General features: G+C 39.7%; 1 protein-coding gene across 5 annotated transcripts in view; it reads left to right on the plus strand.

The window, feature by feature from the left end:
- The window catches only part of TRPM1 (transient receptor potential cation channel subfamily M member 1), a 116,370-nt gene extending 106,617 nt beyond the window's left edge, over positions 1–9,753 (plus strand). For all 5 annotated transcript variants that reach the window (XM_033516896.1, XM_015639012.2, XM_015639006.2 and 2 more), the window contains 4 exons: positions 2,206–2,350; positions 4,466–4,665; positions 5,758–5,890; positions 7,766–9,753. In XM_033516896.1, the coding sequence (XP_033372787.1) occupies positions 2,206–2,350; positions 4,466–4,665; positions 5,758–5,890; positions 7,766–9,029 (1,742 nt within the window). In that variant the 3' untranslated portion in view covers positions 9,030–9,753. The remainder of the gene's footprint in view (positions 1–2,205; positions 2,351–4,465; positions 4,666–5,757; positions 5,891–7,765) is intronic.
- The last annotated feature ends 8,222 nt before the right edge of the window (positions 9,754–17,975 follow it).

A 17,975-nucleotide genomic window follows, 5' to 3' on the forward strand; every position in this document is an offset into this window, starting at 1 on the left:
AAGCAAGTAGTCGGACTGGTAGTCAAAATGGGTATTAATGATACTGATGTCATTACAGCACATAATAGCATGCCTATTAATGGAAATGTAGCTATTCAAAAGAAACAGCTGACAGATTCAAAGCCAGGGTGGTTAAAAAAAAAAAAAAAAAGATGGAAAGAAAAACCAAAAAGGAGAAAATGTTTCCATCATAGCTAAAAGAATGATTTTTGCGTGATAATTTTGAGTTGCTTCGTGTTGACGGCCAGTTTTGTTTACTTGCCAGAAGTATCATATATATAAATGATCATCTGCCAGAAGCATTTTGTGATGTATTATTATCATTAGTTTGCTGCCATATGTAACATTTGGGGAAAACAGCATGAAAAGGAAATTGCAGAATGCAATGCATTTTTAACAAAGACGTTTTTTCTCAGCATATGTCTCTTCTGACATTTGAGTTGTTTATCTTTTCTTGGCAGCAAAACTGTATTTCCAATCATTTTTTTCTGGGTTCTGTTTCTTTATTATTCTGTTGTTTTCTTTTTTCTCTCCCTGCTTCCTTTAATATTCCATTCCTTTGGAATGATGTTCAGTCTATGCCATGGAAATCAATCGTAAGTCTCTGTGGAGAGCTGATTATCTCATTTAGCTGAATATGTTTATTTAATCCTGACTAGTTACTCATATTTTAATTACAGCGCTCATCCAATATTCAGGTGTGAATGTTGTTTTTCTACTGTAATAGTTTCATTTGAAAATAAGCAGAGGAAAAATATTTTAATACAAAGTGCAGATCAGAAGTTTTAACTGAGTTTAAGTTGTTGCTAAGACTTGTTTCTAGTACACCATCAGTAAAATATTAGGCTTTTTTAAATCACGATGCATAAGTGGCATTGTAGAATTAATTCCCTTTGATTAGATAGATACAATATTACTGTGGTTTTGGCAGTATTTTCATTGGTACATTTGAATAAAATTAGGATTCACTTAACTTGCTTGCTATACTTTTCTTAGGAAAACTAGGGGAAAATGTAGGTCTGATGTTTGAAAAGCAAGTAAACTAAATGTTATTAATTATAGTCCAAATAGCTCTTTGATATCTCAGTAAATAAGCTTAGTTTGTTTTCAAATATTTTGAAGTATTTTTCAAGTGAGATTGAAGCATTGGGGTTTTTTGCAAAATGTTTAGAAATACTAGGTTTTCTATTCACATAAACTAAATCTGTTATGAACTTTGTCAGACTTTGCATTTGCTTAGATTACAGCTAAAGAACCTGTGGCTCACAAAAACTTTACCTGCTACTAAATGGCTCCAAAAGTTAGCCTTACATTTGAAATCAGATATATTGCACTGCACTTACATACAGAACAAACTTGCTGCATTTACAACTCCAAGACATCTCTTACCCAAGACAACCTGTGTAATGTTAGAATTACTTTGGGCAATTATTTTTTAATGGTTTGATCAATAGTCTCAATTTTTGTCCCATCCTCAGTCTTGTTTTGCTGTTACTATATAATTTTCATTTTAGAATTTTATCTTTTTGGTAGCATTAACCTGCTGGTAACATTAACAGCCCCAGACAGGTCAAGTAATAGTCTGGGATCTATCTAGGGAATCCAGTAAGGGGCAAAAGAGACATGGTTAGAGACAGAAGGGTTCATCCAGGGGACTAACACTCGTCCAAGGTCCATCCTGGAGGCAGGGGGAGACATAGCTCAGGTAGGGACTAATTGTGCAGAGGGGATGTAGGTGTAAACCTCCAGGGAAACTGCTCGGGGCCATTAAAATATACGTAAATACATATAAATACATAAATATATAAAAATATATTGAATATATTTAATACACTGCACCCCCATAAATGTTGAATTTATGCTTAGCAATCTGGTACCACTAAGGCAATGTTTTTATCTCTTTGGCAAGTTACGCTCACAAGCTAGGTTTAATAATTTGTAATTCCACTATTAATATGTGTGTATACACATTTAGATCTGGTCTTTGACTATTACTGTGAGAGAAAGAAAATCCATGTGAATAGAAAGCCATACTGTACAGTAAGGGGTTGCCTCTGTTCATTAATATGGAATATGTAGCTAGAAGCAGAATTTGAAGTAGAAATTTTGCATACAAAAATGCATGTGTCATCATTAAATAAATGTGAGTAGTATTTTTAAGTATTGGGCAATTTGTGAAAAATACCTTTCCCATTTTTCCTTCAGCTCCTTGTGGGGACAATCTTTATGATGATGATGGTAAACGCCTCCCTCCCTGCATCCCAGGGGCCTGGCTCACTCCTGCTATTATGGCCTGTTACCTTTTGGTAGCAAATATCCTGTTGGTAAACCTGCTGATTGCTGTCTTCAAGTATGTAAATGATCATTCATCTTTGTCTTATTGCTGAGATAAAGTTTCTGTTCGAGTCCATCAACTGATTCTTCAAGGAATCAGAATTTTGTATTCACTCTCAGAATCTCATTATCCCATGGATGTGACTGGCAAATACTGGCAACAGGGTGTGCCGTGGAGAAGAGTGAGGAAAGGTGGCTTTGAATTTGCCAGCGATTGCAGCAAATTCAAAATGAATACAATGCAAGTATGTGAGAGAATATGGCTAGTTCAGATTACCCTCTAACAGATAGTGACAGGCATCAAGGTTGCTCTGGAAAGATGAGAAATAGGATCCATGAGACCTGGCACACACCTGACAGAAACCCATGTAGCCATTGGCAGTCACAGCTCTGCAGGAGAACAGCAGAACAAAACTCTGAATGTCAAAAGCCCAAGGCATTTCCACTACATCATCTGGCTTTTTTTTTAATCTTGTTTTGTTTTCCATTTAGAAAAAGAAATTAGGGCCTTGCAGAGTCCTTTTATGACCCAAAAAAATCATCTGTATTGCCTTGAACCAACAGGAAGGATGGCTGTGTGTTGCCAAGGTCTGTGGCCAATCCAAGCAGTGTGCAGTATGCACATATCTATATTTGGACTTATCTGGAGTAAAACTAAATGAATTTCTGTTGCTTATTCTTCTTAGCTACACTTAGGTTGCATGATTTTCCTCTCAGGATGAAGGGATTAAAAGAAAAGAATAATTACTTGTTGATACTGCTTTCTGAACAGAGCACCTGAGAAAAGCAGGTGATCCATTTTTGTTGCCTTCAAACATGTAGTTTTGGAGGACTTGTCAGCGTAGGTAGCCTGTGTCACAAATGCAAAAATAGTACTTTGTGTGCCCAGAAATCTGCAGCTCACAAAGCCTGTCTTTCATTTGATCTATGTAGCTTAAAAGGTCATGAATTTAAAGTACTCAAATGCCAGTCACATAGCTGGGGAGAAGGGGAAGAATCTTACAATGGTAGCTATTATTGGCTGAAGGACCAAGGAATCAGCAGTTTGGGAAGTAGGTCATGCTATTAACTCCTGCCATCCCAGCCTGCTTGCATAGGGTTGAGATCTGCCTGGGGAATTCCTGCCATAAAGGAGACAAGGAATGGAATGAAGGCAGATTGTTATTTATCAGTGATCATAGTCTCCTGTATACTTAACCTGAAGAAAGCAAAAGCTATGGGTACACAGGCATTCTTTGGTTTTGAAGTGATGTTTTAATTGGTTTTATCAATGTAGATATTCTAAAGCACATAAAGTTAGGAAATAAATGGACAGAAAACACAAAAAAGAAGTTGCAGTATCACCACCATCATAGAAGTGGAATGAGCTCTCTGAAGATACTTTAAAATAGCTTGGAAAGCCTTTTCTAAGACAGAATATTAAGTCTGCTTTCTCTTAGTTCATAACTGTGACTATTGTTTTATCTGGATTGACTACTATCACTTCATATCAACTGAATTTCAAAACTAAACATCTTTAAAACACACCTTACATTGCTGTAAAAATGATGAAGCTTCCAAAAATAAATCCCTTTACAAGAATATGCATCATGTTTCCAAATCAGAAGTATGAGGGAGTAAAGTTTGAATTTAGGACATTCTGTGAAAACTTGAAAAGTCTTCTATGTAGGTCAATCTGATTAGCATATTAAAGGCAGACTATGTGAAGCTTCTGAGTTTAGCATACAAAATACTTTTGATGGATTTAATACTTTGTGTAGCATCAAATACTGGCATGTGTTAAAAGAAATAGTTTATAACCAAGCCCCAAAATGCCAATTATGTGATGCATAAATTGTGTGAGTTTCTTTTCACCGGCACCCAAGGGATTTGTACAGTAGGAGCAAATGGTCTGAGAGGCCTGTTCTGAGTGGTGCCTGAGGGATGCAGAGCACCTTCTGTTTTCTACCTTCAAAAGGAGCACTGAAATCATGAGTTCAATTTAATCCTGTTCAGTAGCACCAATAAAGAGCTGAACCAAGCAAATCGTGTGGCTCCATGAGGTTCTTTAGCTGCTGCTTTTTTCAGCATAGTATTGCTCAATAAATAAGATTTGGGACCTTGTAGCAACTGTACCTATGTTTCCTTTCAGCAATACCTTCTTTGAGGTAAAATCAATATCCAACCAAGTCTGGAAGTTCCAGCGGTACCAGCTGATCATGACATTCCATGACAGACCTGTCCTGCCACCACCAATGATTATCTTCAGCCACATCTACATAATCATCAAGCGGATCTGCTGCCGCTGCAAGAAGGGTGATGGAGACCAGGATGAGCGGGACAGGGGACTGAGTATGCAAGAAATCTTCTCTAAATTGAGCTCTTTGTACCATATTAGCAGAAAGCAGCAGCTTCTACAATGAACTGTTTTGTTCACCTTGACCATCTGGTGTATTTGCAGAAGACAGTATGGGCCAATATTAGTATCAAGAGCTCTTGGGCTCTGTGGGTGCCTGAGAATTTGCGGCTCTCTGATGCTAATAAAGACCTCCTTTAAAATGCTTTCTTAAAACAGTGGGATGGTATCTACTCAGTCCAGGGGTTTACCAAGTTCTGGTGATGCCCATATTTTGGGAGGGGCAAATAGGAATTTCAGAAGAAGGGATCTCAGTTTCAATTGTCAGCTCTGTGATTGTGAGCAATCTGTGACTGCAAGTATCCCCACTATCATGTAGAGATTTATCTGTCATTTCACAGGGAAACTGAGAATTCTTCTCCTAACATACTCTGTAACTGTTAATATTTTCATTATATGCATCATGAAAATAATCAGAGGCTCACAACATCCCCATTTCTACATTTCACAGGAAACATTTTTTCACAATAGGAAAAAGAAAAATGAAAAAAGGAAATGTAACACTCCTTCAAAATGAAAAGAGAGAAATCCAGATATAGGATGAATTGTTCCCAAAAGCTTGTGTTTCCCCTGGATTTTTCTTATGCAATTGGAAATTCCTTAACTTCTTATCCAAAGAATATCTGTGAACAATCTGTTGCCTATAACTGGCATCCTTTTAAGAATAACACTTGAATGAAGAAACAATCAAACTGGCAGAGATTGCCCAGGTCTTTTTCTTGTAAAAACTGGTCAGTTTGTTCAATGCACAGCTGTTAAATAGTGCCAAAGTCATTCAGAACATTGAGCCCTCCCGTGGATGGCCATGGAAACAGATGATGGTCATAATGCACTCCACTGCCTTCACAGCTCCACCCATCCTTAGCTAAGTGCTCATTGCCTGTTTTAAAAAATCATCCCTTCATTTAGTGCAGGAGTAGAATCCTGCAGTATGTCCACATCCAAAACAAACTGCTAATTTGGATTTAAATTGTCTGCCAGAAGTTCAGAAAAAGGAAACTCCTCTTCTGTTCTTCTCTTTTGCACAGAATTATTTCTAAATGATGAAGAGCTAAAAAAATTGTATGAGTTTGAAGAGCAGTGTGTAGAAGAATACTTCCAGGAGAAAGAGGATGAGCAGCAGTCATCTAATGATGAACGCATCAGAGTTACCTCTGAAAGGTACCTATTGTAACAAAATAATCCACACCATTTGTCAGGAACAGTCCTTTTAGTAGCTTCTTTATACCCACGGTTGAGTTAAAATACAAAAGATTCTGATCTTGAAGAAAACCACCACCAAGTCAGAAGCTGATCTGAAACCCAAATAACTATCTGAGCGGGTGTGTCTCTTACAAGAGCAAACTTCTTGTTGTTCCTTCTGTTATGTCACTAAATCTGCTGGTTTAGGTAGCTTTGTTATGAAAACATCTTCGCTTATGATGAATTTTATATCCTTTATCTATCTGAGAATCACAGTCATGCTTTTTATCCATTTGAGAAAACTGCTGCTTGTTGAGTTCCAGCAGTTCATCCAACCATGAGAAACATGTTGGAGCTTAATGACAAAAGCACTGAGGTTCTTCCCTTGGAACATTAGGGCCTGGGACTCACAACTGCTGAATTTTAATCTCTGCCACAGATTCTGTTGCAGGCTTTGAAACAAGGCATTTAGCTTTTCAGTATGAACTTCCCTGTTCAAAAGATGGGGAATAGTCACATGTAAATCATTATGCTTGTTCTGAGGACTAGGTAATGCTTGCAGATTGCTGTGTAAGCACACAGTGCTAGTGGCAGCAGCCTTTTTACCAGGTCACTTGGCAGGACATTCTGTCAGTAGATCTAAGTAAGTCAAGAGATGGGGCCTTCTGTCACTTCCTTGAAATTAAAAAAATTCTCCTTGTAATGAAAATTATATGCATTTTAAACACTCTTTCACCTTAATCTATCTCACAGTATTCTATTGATGAGGTACTCCACATACTTATTTATCTATATATCCATATGCATCTTCATTTTAACATTTGTTATTAATTATCTCTGTGTAATTCTTTAATAAATACTAATTCTTTAATAAATAATAATTCTTTAATAAATAATAATTATGTAATAAATAAACTTCTTTCTCTTGAGAGGGGCCCTGAACATTTTGCATTATTATATTTGAAATTTGAGAATAGAGAAGTAAACTAAACCTGCTACATATATTCGAGTAGTTTCTATCACACTGGTTATCCCTGGCAATTTGTCAAAATCCTTGGTATTGTGGTAGAGAATAAAGCAGGGCTGATAAGCTTCACTGATTCACTATGATCTATGGCCACAAAGCAGATTTGCTTATTTCTCGTGGCTCCTTGCTCCAAATGCTTCGTCATCCTTTGTGTATGGGAGCAAGAAAACATTAATTTAATTTCCACAGTAGATTTACTAGTATATGATCTCTAAGCCACATTCCAATTAATTACCTTTAAGTACATTTTTCTAGTACTATCACATCCATTATGATATAAATAAGAAGAAAATGGGAAAAAGTATTATTTTAATTGAACTAGATAATAGTTTCACTCCCTTCAGCTGATACAAAACAGAAAGTTATTTCAAGAGCTAAAGCAATCCCATCAACACCAGCATATGCTTCTCTCTCATACAGCTGCAAAACCTGTTTTACAGCATGCTTTGATGCTATTTTAAGTCACCCTGTGAGCATGTCATTAGAAAGTACTTTTCATGTAATTAATTTGATTCTTCACAGTGAAAGAGAACAACTGAGCACACAGTGGGTGGCACACACAGAAATGTTAACAGTAGTCTGTCCCTAAGGGCTTTTCTACCATGAATATAAGGGCAAAGTTCAAATACCCCTCAAATATGGTGTACAGAAAGCATAGATAACAAGAAAATGCTCGTGCTTTTGTTGCTACACATTGGAAAAAAAGAACAAGGCATGAAACACCACAAAATTCTGCCTTAGGAAGAAATCAGGAGCTGGGTGCCTCTAATGGGTTACTGGACCATTCTACAGGTTCTGTTCTCTGCTTCCTTTTTTATACCCCACAGAGTTGAAAATATGTCTATGAGGCTGGAAGAAGTGAATGAAAGAGAACATTTTATGAAAGCTTCTCTCCAGACAGTCGACCTCCGGCTCTCTCAGCTGGAAGAGCTCTCTGGTCGGATGGTGAACGCTCTGGAGAAGCTGGCGGGCATCGACAAATCCGAGCTGACGTACACACGCTCGCGGGCTTCGTCAGAGTGTGACGCTGCTTATCTCCTGAGGCAGAGCAGTGTGAATAGCTCTGATGGCTACAGCATGTACAAATACCACATCAGTGGCGATGAGCTGACCTATGATGACAGCACCACGCCTATGTCACCAGCCATGCGTAAAAAAGCCCACTCTATTGGTACCAAAGAAGATGGAGCAGACCCAAGGATGCTGGTTCCAGAACACCAAAGTGGGCTCCATACCTCGAGTGCTAATGCAGTCACTACAGCAGATCACAGTAAATCCACATTAGAAATTGCACAGAATGTTTCCAGACCCCATTCTGGTTCAGGTGGTTTGGGGAGTGAGAAGCAGGGGGTTTTCAGTAGTGATGGAATGATTCCTCAAAGTGTAAACCAGATGAATGCTGTTACAAACAGTCAGTCAGTAGCAGGGCCAGATTTTCAGAACACTCAGTTAAAAGTAGAACGTACCAAGTTGGAAGCAACCATCTCTTATCCCTTGGACAAATCCAAAGCAATGCGCTATTTTCCTCCTGAAACTTTCAGTGCATGTCAAACCACAATGATGAAGTCAAGGAGCTTTATATTTGCACAAGGTGGAAAGCTGGTTGGAGGAGTTAACAACTGGACCTCGGAATACAGTACCATTATGGATCAGGTGTGCCCTTCTACAATTGAACAGTGGGCCACTGAGTGGAAATACGAAGTTGAGCAGCAGCTTTCTCAAGAGCGTCCTCCAGAATACCCCGGGCTGATCTCTGAAGCAGAAAGGCAAGCAGAGGAGAAGCAGATGGACACAGATGATGATAGTAATGTTGCTGAAGCAGGTATGAGTGCCTCTTACACCTCTATGCCTGCCACTGTCAAGGCTGAGAAGGAGAATTTACTGTCAGTAAAGCCAGAAAGGACTTCTGGGTTCCCATCAGTACGCTCCAAGAGCTTGCACAGCCATTCCCGGAAAGCCAAGTCTGTGAAGGACAAATTAAATAGACCAGGACATGCCAGCAGTGTAACTAATTTGGTGGTAGCATTTGGCAGTGCAACAGAGGAACAGAAAACCAGGCAAGAAAATGCATCCACAGAAACTGAATGTTAAAGTGGCTTATGGCCCCTGTTTTACCAATAGTCGAGAAAGCAGAGTGACTAATTGAACAAATTAGCCATTTTAAAATCAATTTCTAAAGAAGAATTTTGAATATATATATTTATTTTAAACTTAATAGATACATGTTCTGTTCTTAAATAAATGCTTGCTGGGTTGGGTGAAAGGGAGATGTTCTCTCAGGGGCAGATAAAGAGTAGGTACGGTTCACAGATGCCGACCATATAGCTCTTCCTTTATTCCATTTCAGCCTCCCTCATAAGCTCATTTACTAACAAGCTCTTTATAAAAGCTCTTAGAGGAAGAGCAATATTATAATGTAATAAGGTTATCAGAAGATTTCTCAAACAGAACAATTTTTAACCAGCCTTAGTTCTATCTTTACTTATGCAGCTGGTTTCTTTGTGGCCATGGTGTTTTTCAGATCAAAACAAAATTGTTGGAGGCAAGGAAAAATTATGCAGTCCCCTCTTTCACTTCTGATTTCATGCATGCTGCTTAGCTTCTCTTTCAGAATGGCATGACATAGCAGTTTTCATCCACTAAAATAGGTCAGAGTGGTAAAATACAGTTGTGTTTGGAGAAAGCTGACCTGGAAAGCCATGTGCAGACATATTCTTAATCTGTCCTTGAACTTCAGTGGCATCATTTTGCTTTCAGGATCACATCTCTCCCCAACCCAAAGCATGCTGAGCGCCTTAAACTGTTGAAAAACAGTGATCATTGTTTCAAAATGTTTTGGGAGATTTTAATAATAGAAATCCAAGATCTGCATTAGTGTTTTGTATTAATGAGGATTACAACAGAAGTCCTTCTAGACTTAGGATAAGATTCTGACTTCTTTTAGATGCCTGCAAGGGAAACAAAACAGAACAGGAAAGGTGTTCTAATCAGGTGAGATCAAAATACACCCGATCTTTGCTTGAAGCAAATATACTGTGACAAATTCATCTTCCATTTTGCAATTTCATTATGACACAAGAAGAAAAAGGAACAGTTTCTAAGAGTCTGTCTAAACAAAATATAGATTTTCCAGATGAGAATAGAAATTCTGTACATTTTCTTGAGTAAATTTCAAAAACAAATGTCAAAGGAGAAAAAAGTCTCTACAGCAAAAGTGTTTTGAGGAGTAAGAGTGGAAATCAACATCCATGGTTAGATGTTTCCAGAGCACTTGTCTCTGCAGTGGCATTCTAAGTAATGAGTTTTGAAAATTTTCTTCATAATAGCAGGGTGTTATTCACATCATTCTTTCCTGTTAAGTTTAAGAACTTTGATTTCCCAAATATTCAGCACCTCTCTTTGCAGGGGATGCTTACCACTGAGCAGGTAATTTTGAAAATGAGTTAAAGGCATGTTACTTGTTCACAGAATACTGCTCAAAGGTTTATGCTTAACTCATTACCCATCAGGACTCATTCATATGCTATTTTGAAAAGACCTCATTTCTTTTTTCACTCACCATCAGTCCCACAGGCAGGTCTCAATGTCCTCCTTGACAACGATGCTTAGAGTGTTTTGAAATGCAGAGATTGATGGAAGACTCTACAAATGCATTAATGGTATCTGATTTGTATTGTTTGCATTATATTTTCATACTCCATACTTATACTCTGAAGTACTGTTACCTAATTGAATGATTGTGGAAAGTGCATAGACATTTCACAAAGTTCAGTCATCATTTCTTTTGGATTTTTACTATCTTGGTTCTAAGCAGCAGGTTTACTGGTTTCACTGCTGTTGGTACACTGTTGACATTTTGCTTTTTATGTAGGCTTCTCTTTTCTTCAATTTTAGGGAACTTGACATTTTGTAAGAACAGAATGACATTTGAAATTGTTTCACTTCCATGTTTACTTCTGTGTTACCATTCTGTGCAACTACATAGCCATTGTGTATATGTGGTTAAAATAGCCTCCAGTTTGCCAATGCCTTTTTATTGTTTGCCTGCACATTCACCAGAAATGGATTCATTAACAAACACAAAGGGATGCAGCTTTTCAGCACTGTGCTAAACAAGCAGTATGCATTGTGGAATGGAATACAGTGTGTTGCATACCTCTTGTAACATTGTCTTTATAACATGTGTGTTAATCATGCTTTTGACCAATTAATTTTTTAGCATTTACATTGAAAATTTATCTGATAGCATGTAGATTTCAAACGAAAATATTTTTCCTTTGTATTTATATACTTCCTTTGTGTAAAAATATTTATAAAGAAACACATGAAAAATATGGCAAATTAATTCAATATACCTTTTTTTTCTCTATAATGTCAAAACACTTCCCTAATCTGTTTCTTCTTATGCAGTGCATGGGCCAAACATTTTCTAAGCAAAGTTTCTTTCTTAACACTTGCCAGTAATTTTCCATAAAATTTTCTATATAGGGATGATTTTAAGAGGTTTGGATTTTTCCTGTGCTCTCACACAGCATGAACTGAATGACAAGCTCTCTGCCATTTCCTGTGAAGTGATCACACTGGCTTTGGCAGAGTCATTTTAGACATAGAGCCATTTAAATAAGATTTAAATATGGTTTTGTATGCGCATAGAAGACAAATAATAGATTTGGAGCTCATTAAGCAGAATAATGACCAACACATTTGCATGTCTGCCTCCATGCTTTCTTGAATACTGGCTGAAAGGATGCAGGCAGCGAATTTGCATTTCTGAAGAGGCATGTTTAATACTGCTTTTCAGGAAGATGTGTCCCCCTTCACTGCTAAGCATGTGGTGACTTCACAGCTATGTCACTGTGAATTCCATTGCCATGATTTATTATGTGCTTGACCTATAGTGAAGCAGGTCAAGCTGAAAGGGTGTGTACTCTAGGGCTGTGTCTATGCAGAGATACTACTCTGAGGTAATTTAAATTTGTTCATCTTATAGTGTCTTGCAATACAGACCTTTCCCTTTCCCTCGAGGCAAATGTTTTCAACACAGTGATTAATGGTCATATTTGCAAAGGCAGGTTCATGACTCTACCACCTGATTCCATGTATTATCCCTTTTTTACATTGCATCATTCAGGGACTAGCTTAGCTTTGTCCTCGCAAGTCACAAGCTGGAGTTTGATACCTGAGAATCAAGGAAGTCCATTTTCCATATTATTTACTAATTCATTAAAGTAGCCACTGAAACCTTCCAACTATGGTTTCTCCATATTTGGATACTTTCCAAGGTTCTGTGCTTGACTATCATCTTTGGCAAAATATTTATCTGTTCTTCTAAATAAAAATAAAAAGAACACATCTTCAAGGCCTTGTCAGGAAACAGGAACATGAGGAAGGTGCATGACCAAGAGTGTTTACAGGAACATTTCATTATCTCTGATGAATGACAGGACTGTGCCCTGTTACAGGTGTTCTGGGCTGACACAAAGCCAGTGTGTTGCTGGAGCCCTTCATGTGGAGCAGGTGAGTTTTCCAAATGACAGTTGCCCTTGGTTGGACAATGCTGGGGTCCCACAGATGCTTCTGCAGTGCTGTCCTGTCCAGCAGGTCACTTCTGCCTGAATTAGTGTGCACTCAAAAGCTGTTGGGAGCCTTGAATGTAAAGATGAGAATTTATTGTTAGTGTAAAAAGTTTTAACAGTCTAATATAAGAATTGTTATTAGTTTTGATCTATCTAATTAGAGAAGAGACAAGAACAGAGAACAGAAAAGAATACTACTATGCTACTAAATGGAAAAACAGAAAAAGCTGAAGTTATTCCATGCATACTTCCTACTATCTACCCCTTATTTTGATGTTTATTGACACCAGGTCTGATCCTCTGGGTCTAATGGTCAGTGGCTACGGTGAGGATAGTGAGGACATACTGCCAGCTGTCAGCATCCCAGGTCCTTTGTAGAGCATGATGTTCATGTTGTTTCTTTCTCCTTATTTTTTGCTAATTTAGGGGCATTTTTATGTGAGCTGCATAGTTATATCTAGTTTTTCATCACTGGCCTTTAAATCCTACAAATAAACCTGAATTTCCTCATGATTAGAAAAATTGGTTTCGCAGCTAAACAAATGAGGGACAGCTTGAAGCAGGTTAAGGCAAGTTCAGAAAAAGCAGTCCTGTCAAGCCTCAGTCCTGAGGCCTTACAAAGTCAGCATAAGGCCTGTGGTATGTTACTAGACAGTGACAAACAGGCTCTGCTTGCTGGGTTATGAGGCTACATTAGCCCTAGGGATGTTTTCTTCTCACTTCAGCCATTACAGATAAATACTCTACCACATGCAGCAGACACCTAAGCTGAAAATTCAGCCAAATTGTGGATTTTGATCCCCTGTTGTGATCCAGCATCAGACAGGAAGGCAAAAGCAATGTAAGGACCTGGTTGATGTGGCCATTTAAAGACCATTTCAAATGGTGCCAGGCATGGGGGTTTGGGGTAGTCATAAAACAGTACCCAGCAGTACTCTGCATTGTAGGCTGACAAATCACAAGCCTTGGGAGAAGTGAGACAAAGACTACAGATTTTCTTAAAACTGCAATTTTATTTTGCTTTTTTCAACTTTTAGCTTGATCTTGAGTTTCATATGGCAAAGTGGTGCCTTATGGTTGATGCCCTCCATCTTTACAATGGATATAAGGTATGTCTTCATAACAGGCTTTAAATGATTCTTTGCAGATGTTCACCTGAAATAGTTAAGTGCTGGTATGCACCTAGTGCTTGGTGTTGGAGTAATGAAAAAGAGGGTGTATAATTTTATGTGCCTGCTCCTCTTTTGTCTCTGCAACACAAAACCCCCAATAAAACCACAGTGCTTCATCCTTCATGACTCTAGATGCCAACATCTCCCTTTGCTTGTCCTAACTGGATTGCTGTGCTCAGCAAGCTATCACCTGAGCAAACCAAAAGCCTTCAAAAAGGACCATGGAAAAAGATTAGATTCTAGTTTAGAAAAACCATTAATCCAATAGTCACTATCAGAATATCTGTGTGAAATAGTCCAAGCCAAGGTACAACACTGTGCCATGAATAGCATGAACAGAATACCAAATAACTCCAGGCAAGTAATACCTACACAATGATTAACAAGGAAAGTACCCTTACATGACATAGCAATGTTCCATATCATTACACCTCCATGCAAAGAAGACAGCCTCTACAGGATGTGCCCTGCAAAGGAGGCTTCTTTCCTGAGATACCTCAACAAACTAAAACCTCTGCATAGTTTTTATGTCTTTTGTATCTATTTGGCCAAGAGTGTCAAAGTTACTGTGTTATGTAAATAAGCACATTTGAAATATTCTTCTCCTAGATCTTCATCAAGGCCATTCAGGAATGACTGGATTTTTTTTTACCAACTGCTTAATAAACTTAAGGCATTATGTTTTTATTCTGTAAGAGCTACAGATCTGTAGGGCTGGCTCCCCCACAGGTCCCCAGTCAGACTCCCACACTTCTGAGTGTAGGCTGAGGCAACTTGGGTGCACAAACTGTTGAGAGCACAAGTAGACAGCTGTCCAGGTAAAGTAATAAACTGTACCACTTTCAGTGAAAAATAGAACTGACTTTCATCAGTGAATCCCTGACTTCACAGACTTGCCGCACATTTGCTATAGCTCTGGGCACATAGCTCAGCTGTGAAATCAGACAACACTTTTGTCTTTCTGTCTTGGAGTTCAAACCAGTAATTGAACCAGTCTTCAGAGAGCTATGAAAACATTTAAGTTGCCATAGAAATACAGGCCTGGAAGAGATCATCTGCACTAGGCAAGTTCAGCTATGTCAATAGCATCAGTGGCAGATGGTGGTCTAACCTGTTCTTGAACATGTCTAATGAAAGCCATCCTCTAATCTGCTGAGAGATCAAAAGGGACCATTGTGAAAATCTGTTCTGACTTAACCCCAGCCCTCATGCATTGCACAAGCCAAAGCACTTCCCCAGCCACAGAGCTGCCTTGGGAGGTTGCACCAAAGCTTTTCGGAAGGTGCCTAATCTGAGTGTGCACTGCACACAGCAGGTTATGCAGCCCAGCCATAGCTAACAGATAATTACCTGCACTGTCACAAACGAGCCCCAGGAGACAACCACACAGTGTTGGGGGTCATGCCACTGGGACAGCAGGCCAGGCTGTTTCTCAGAGAGACTGGCCAAGTGAAAGGGTCCTGCTCAGGCTAGCATACAGGAGATACCACTGAACAAGGTACGGGCAAGGAAGATAACTGTGTTAAGTAAAAAAAAATATATTTTAAGTAATGAGAGTAACACCAGACATAGTCTTTTCAGTTCAGCTGTCTGTTGCATAGCTGTCTTCCCACCATTATTTCAAGACTGATCTAATAGAAAAACATTCTCAAAAATCTCAGATTTAGCAGGACTGTTTGAAGAAGGTAAGTGAGGAAGAGCTGGGATGGCCAGAGATGGGCAGGCAGTTGAGTTCATTGCCATAAAGAAGCCAGAGGATTTCTCTGCCTGTCCTGCTTGCCCTTTCGCCTTGCCTGCCCTGCCCTGCCTGCCTACCTTGCTCTACTTGCCTGTCCTGTTCTGCCTGCCTGCATCTCATTGCAAGTTGTGACAATTAACTTGCATCTTCAAAGTACTCAATTCTGCCAAAACAGCCTTTTTCTCCTACTGCCATAGAACTCTTCCAGTGGAAACTTGTAGCCAGTTCCAGTAACAATCCTCACAAATCTTGTGAGAGCTTAGTTTTGATTTTGTTTGCTCATTTTCAGAACAGCACCACAATTTCAATGTGTCGGTGGAGTCCTTAATGGAAGTTTTTGCTATCCTGTAATCATCCTCTCATGAGTAAGATTGCTTTTACAGCTACTCCTAAAAAGTCTCTGTGCTGATGCAGAAACACTCTTGTAATTCTGATGTGGTGTAAATAATTATAAATTTTAATACCACTGACAAATTCATTATGTGCAATTTCAAGTCTGGGCAATTTCTGCCTTCCTTATCCTCTCATTTTCTCTTCCCCCTTTTTGAATTAAATTCCCTTTCACCAGTGTTCTGAATATGAAAAAAAAACAACTTTACAGAAGGATAAAGATAAGGGCTGTCCCACAGTATTTCTCACTTATCAAACATCCAAAGGATTTTGGTTATGAAAGGGGTGAGAGGAACTGTGGTTTGCTCTCACAGCACTCAACTTTACACCATCAGCAGCATCTGCAGCACAGTGCACTCCCTAAAATGGACTGGGGCATGAGATCATGCCAGGCTGAATAATCCCACTTAGACAACAATGTTTGCAGCATAAAATAAAAGTATAGGTGAAAATAGAGGATAAAGTGAAGGGCATTGTCTGCCAACAGCAATAAGTTGGGACCTTTGTGCAAGGAGGTATACTTGTTTTGAAAAGTACACAGAGATTGATTTTATCTTCTCTATCTACAAGTCCAAGAGCAGGGTGCTCCCTCCTGGGCTGTTGAAAGGCATTAAATGAAAAAAGCACGTGAGCTTTCCTCAGTCTAGGCAGGTGCCAGTGAATTGTTTCCCTCGTCACTGTTCAATCCAACCTTTCTGCTGCAACCAGTGGGGCATCTCCTCTAAATTGTGGGATCCACATTGTGCCCTAAAGCCTGTTCTTTCATTGACCATACACCCTCAGACTTCACAAAAAATCCCAGGGTCTTTAATGCAATATAATATACTTTCTATTAATGAGGGAAGATCTTGACCTTGCAGCTGATGTTGAGTGCTGCATGTGTCATTTTGCATCTGGAAATGTGTCCATTTTTCTGGAGTCTTCACCACTATGCTGTAGCAGGCGTTTACTAATGTTACCTTGCACGTGAGCTCTTCCATTTTCATGACAGTATGCTGACCAAAATCATGCTTTTTAATATGGTGAGGCTGCAAAACACCAACAGTTTGCCAGATCCTGGCCTGCAACTCTCACTTCTAAACCATGGTCCTTGCTGTGAACTCTGCTTGGTTCATAGCTGGAACCAGGACTGTGGTGAACCAGCAGCCAGGGGCCAGCCCTTCTTACCCTACTGAACACATCAGTCCTGGCTCCAAAATCTGGAGAGACCTGGTGGTTTGACCCAGTTCCCTTGTGACTGGCTCACCAGAAGGAGAACTCAGACTCTCCCCCTTAGATCTCACAGCTGACAGACCATGTATTCCTGATCTAGGGTTCTCCATTATACCACATTGCCACCCAAACTTTTGCTTCATGTAGGAGATACTTTCACTGTGGGGACCAAGTTCAGAGCAGTCATACAGACCTTCACGGGTGCTGTAGGCCACTAAGCAAACGTGAGCAGTTATTCAGTTTCCTACTTAAAGAGATATCAGGGATGTATTTTGGCAGTTTAGATAGGTGCCTGTGTTATTTCCATGTCCTGGAGAAACTCAGGTGAGCAACACACGAGTGCCTGGAAAGCTTACATGGATCAACATGCAGCTCCCACAGTCAGCAGGGCTGCAGAGGGAGGGTGACTGCAGCAGCTTCCTGGGGTGTCATGCAGCCGTCACAGAATCACACAGAGGATGCTGAGTTGGAAGGGACCCACAAGGATCACAGAGTCCAGCTCCTGGCCCTGCACAGAACCATCCCCAAGAGTCACACCATGTGCCTGAGAGGGTTGTGTACACCCCACAGGTGTAATGTGTACACACCGTGTGTAAAGGGTGACAGGAGAAGAACTCCACAGCAGTAAGTGATTCACAGAATCACAGAATGTCAAGGGGTTGGGATGGAGCATAGATCATCCAGTCCAAAACCCTGCCATGGGCAGGGGCACCTTGCACTAGAACAGGTTGCTCAAGGCCTTAGAGAACCCGGCTGTGAACACTGCCACGACCTCCTGGGCAGCCTGTGCCAGTGTCTCACCACAATTTCTCTCCACCATGCTGGAGCTGGATTTTACCTCTGGCTTACGAGACAGCCCTGGGTAGCATTAACTCCTGCAGGCCCCCGAACGGGGGTTTCAGTTCCCACGGGGCTCTGAGGCCAAACTGTGGCAATGCTGTGCCTCGGT

Source organism: Parus major, chromosome 10, assembly GCF_001522545.3.
Source record: "Parus major isolate Abel chromosome 10, Parus_major1.1, whole genome shotgun sequence".
Classification (NCBI taxonomy): domain Eukaryota; kingdom Metazoa; phylum Chordata; class Aves; order Passeriformes; family Paridae; genus Parus; species Parus major.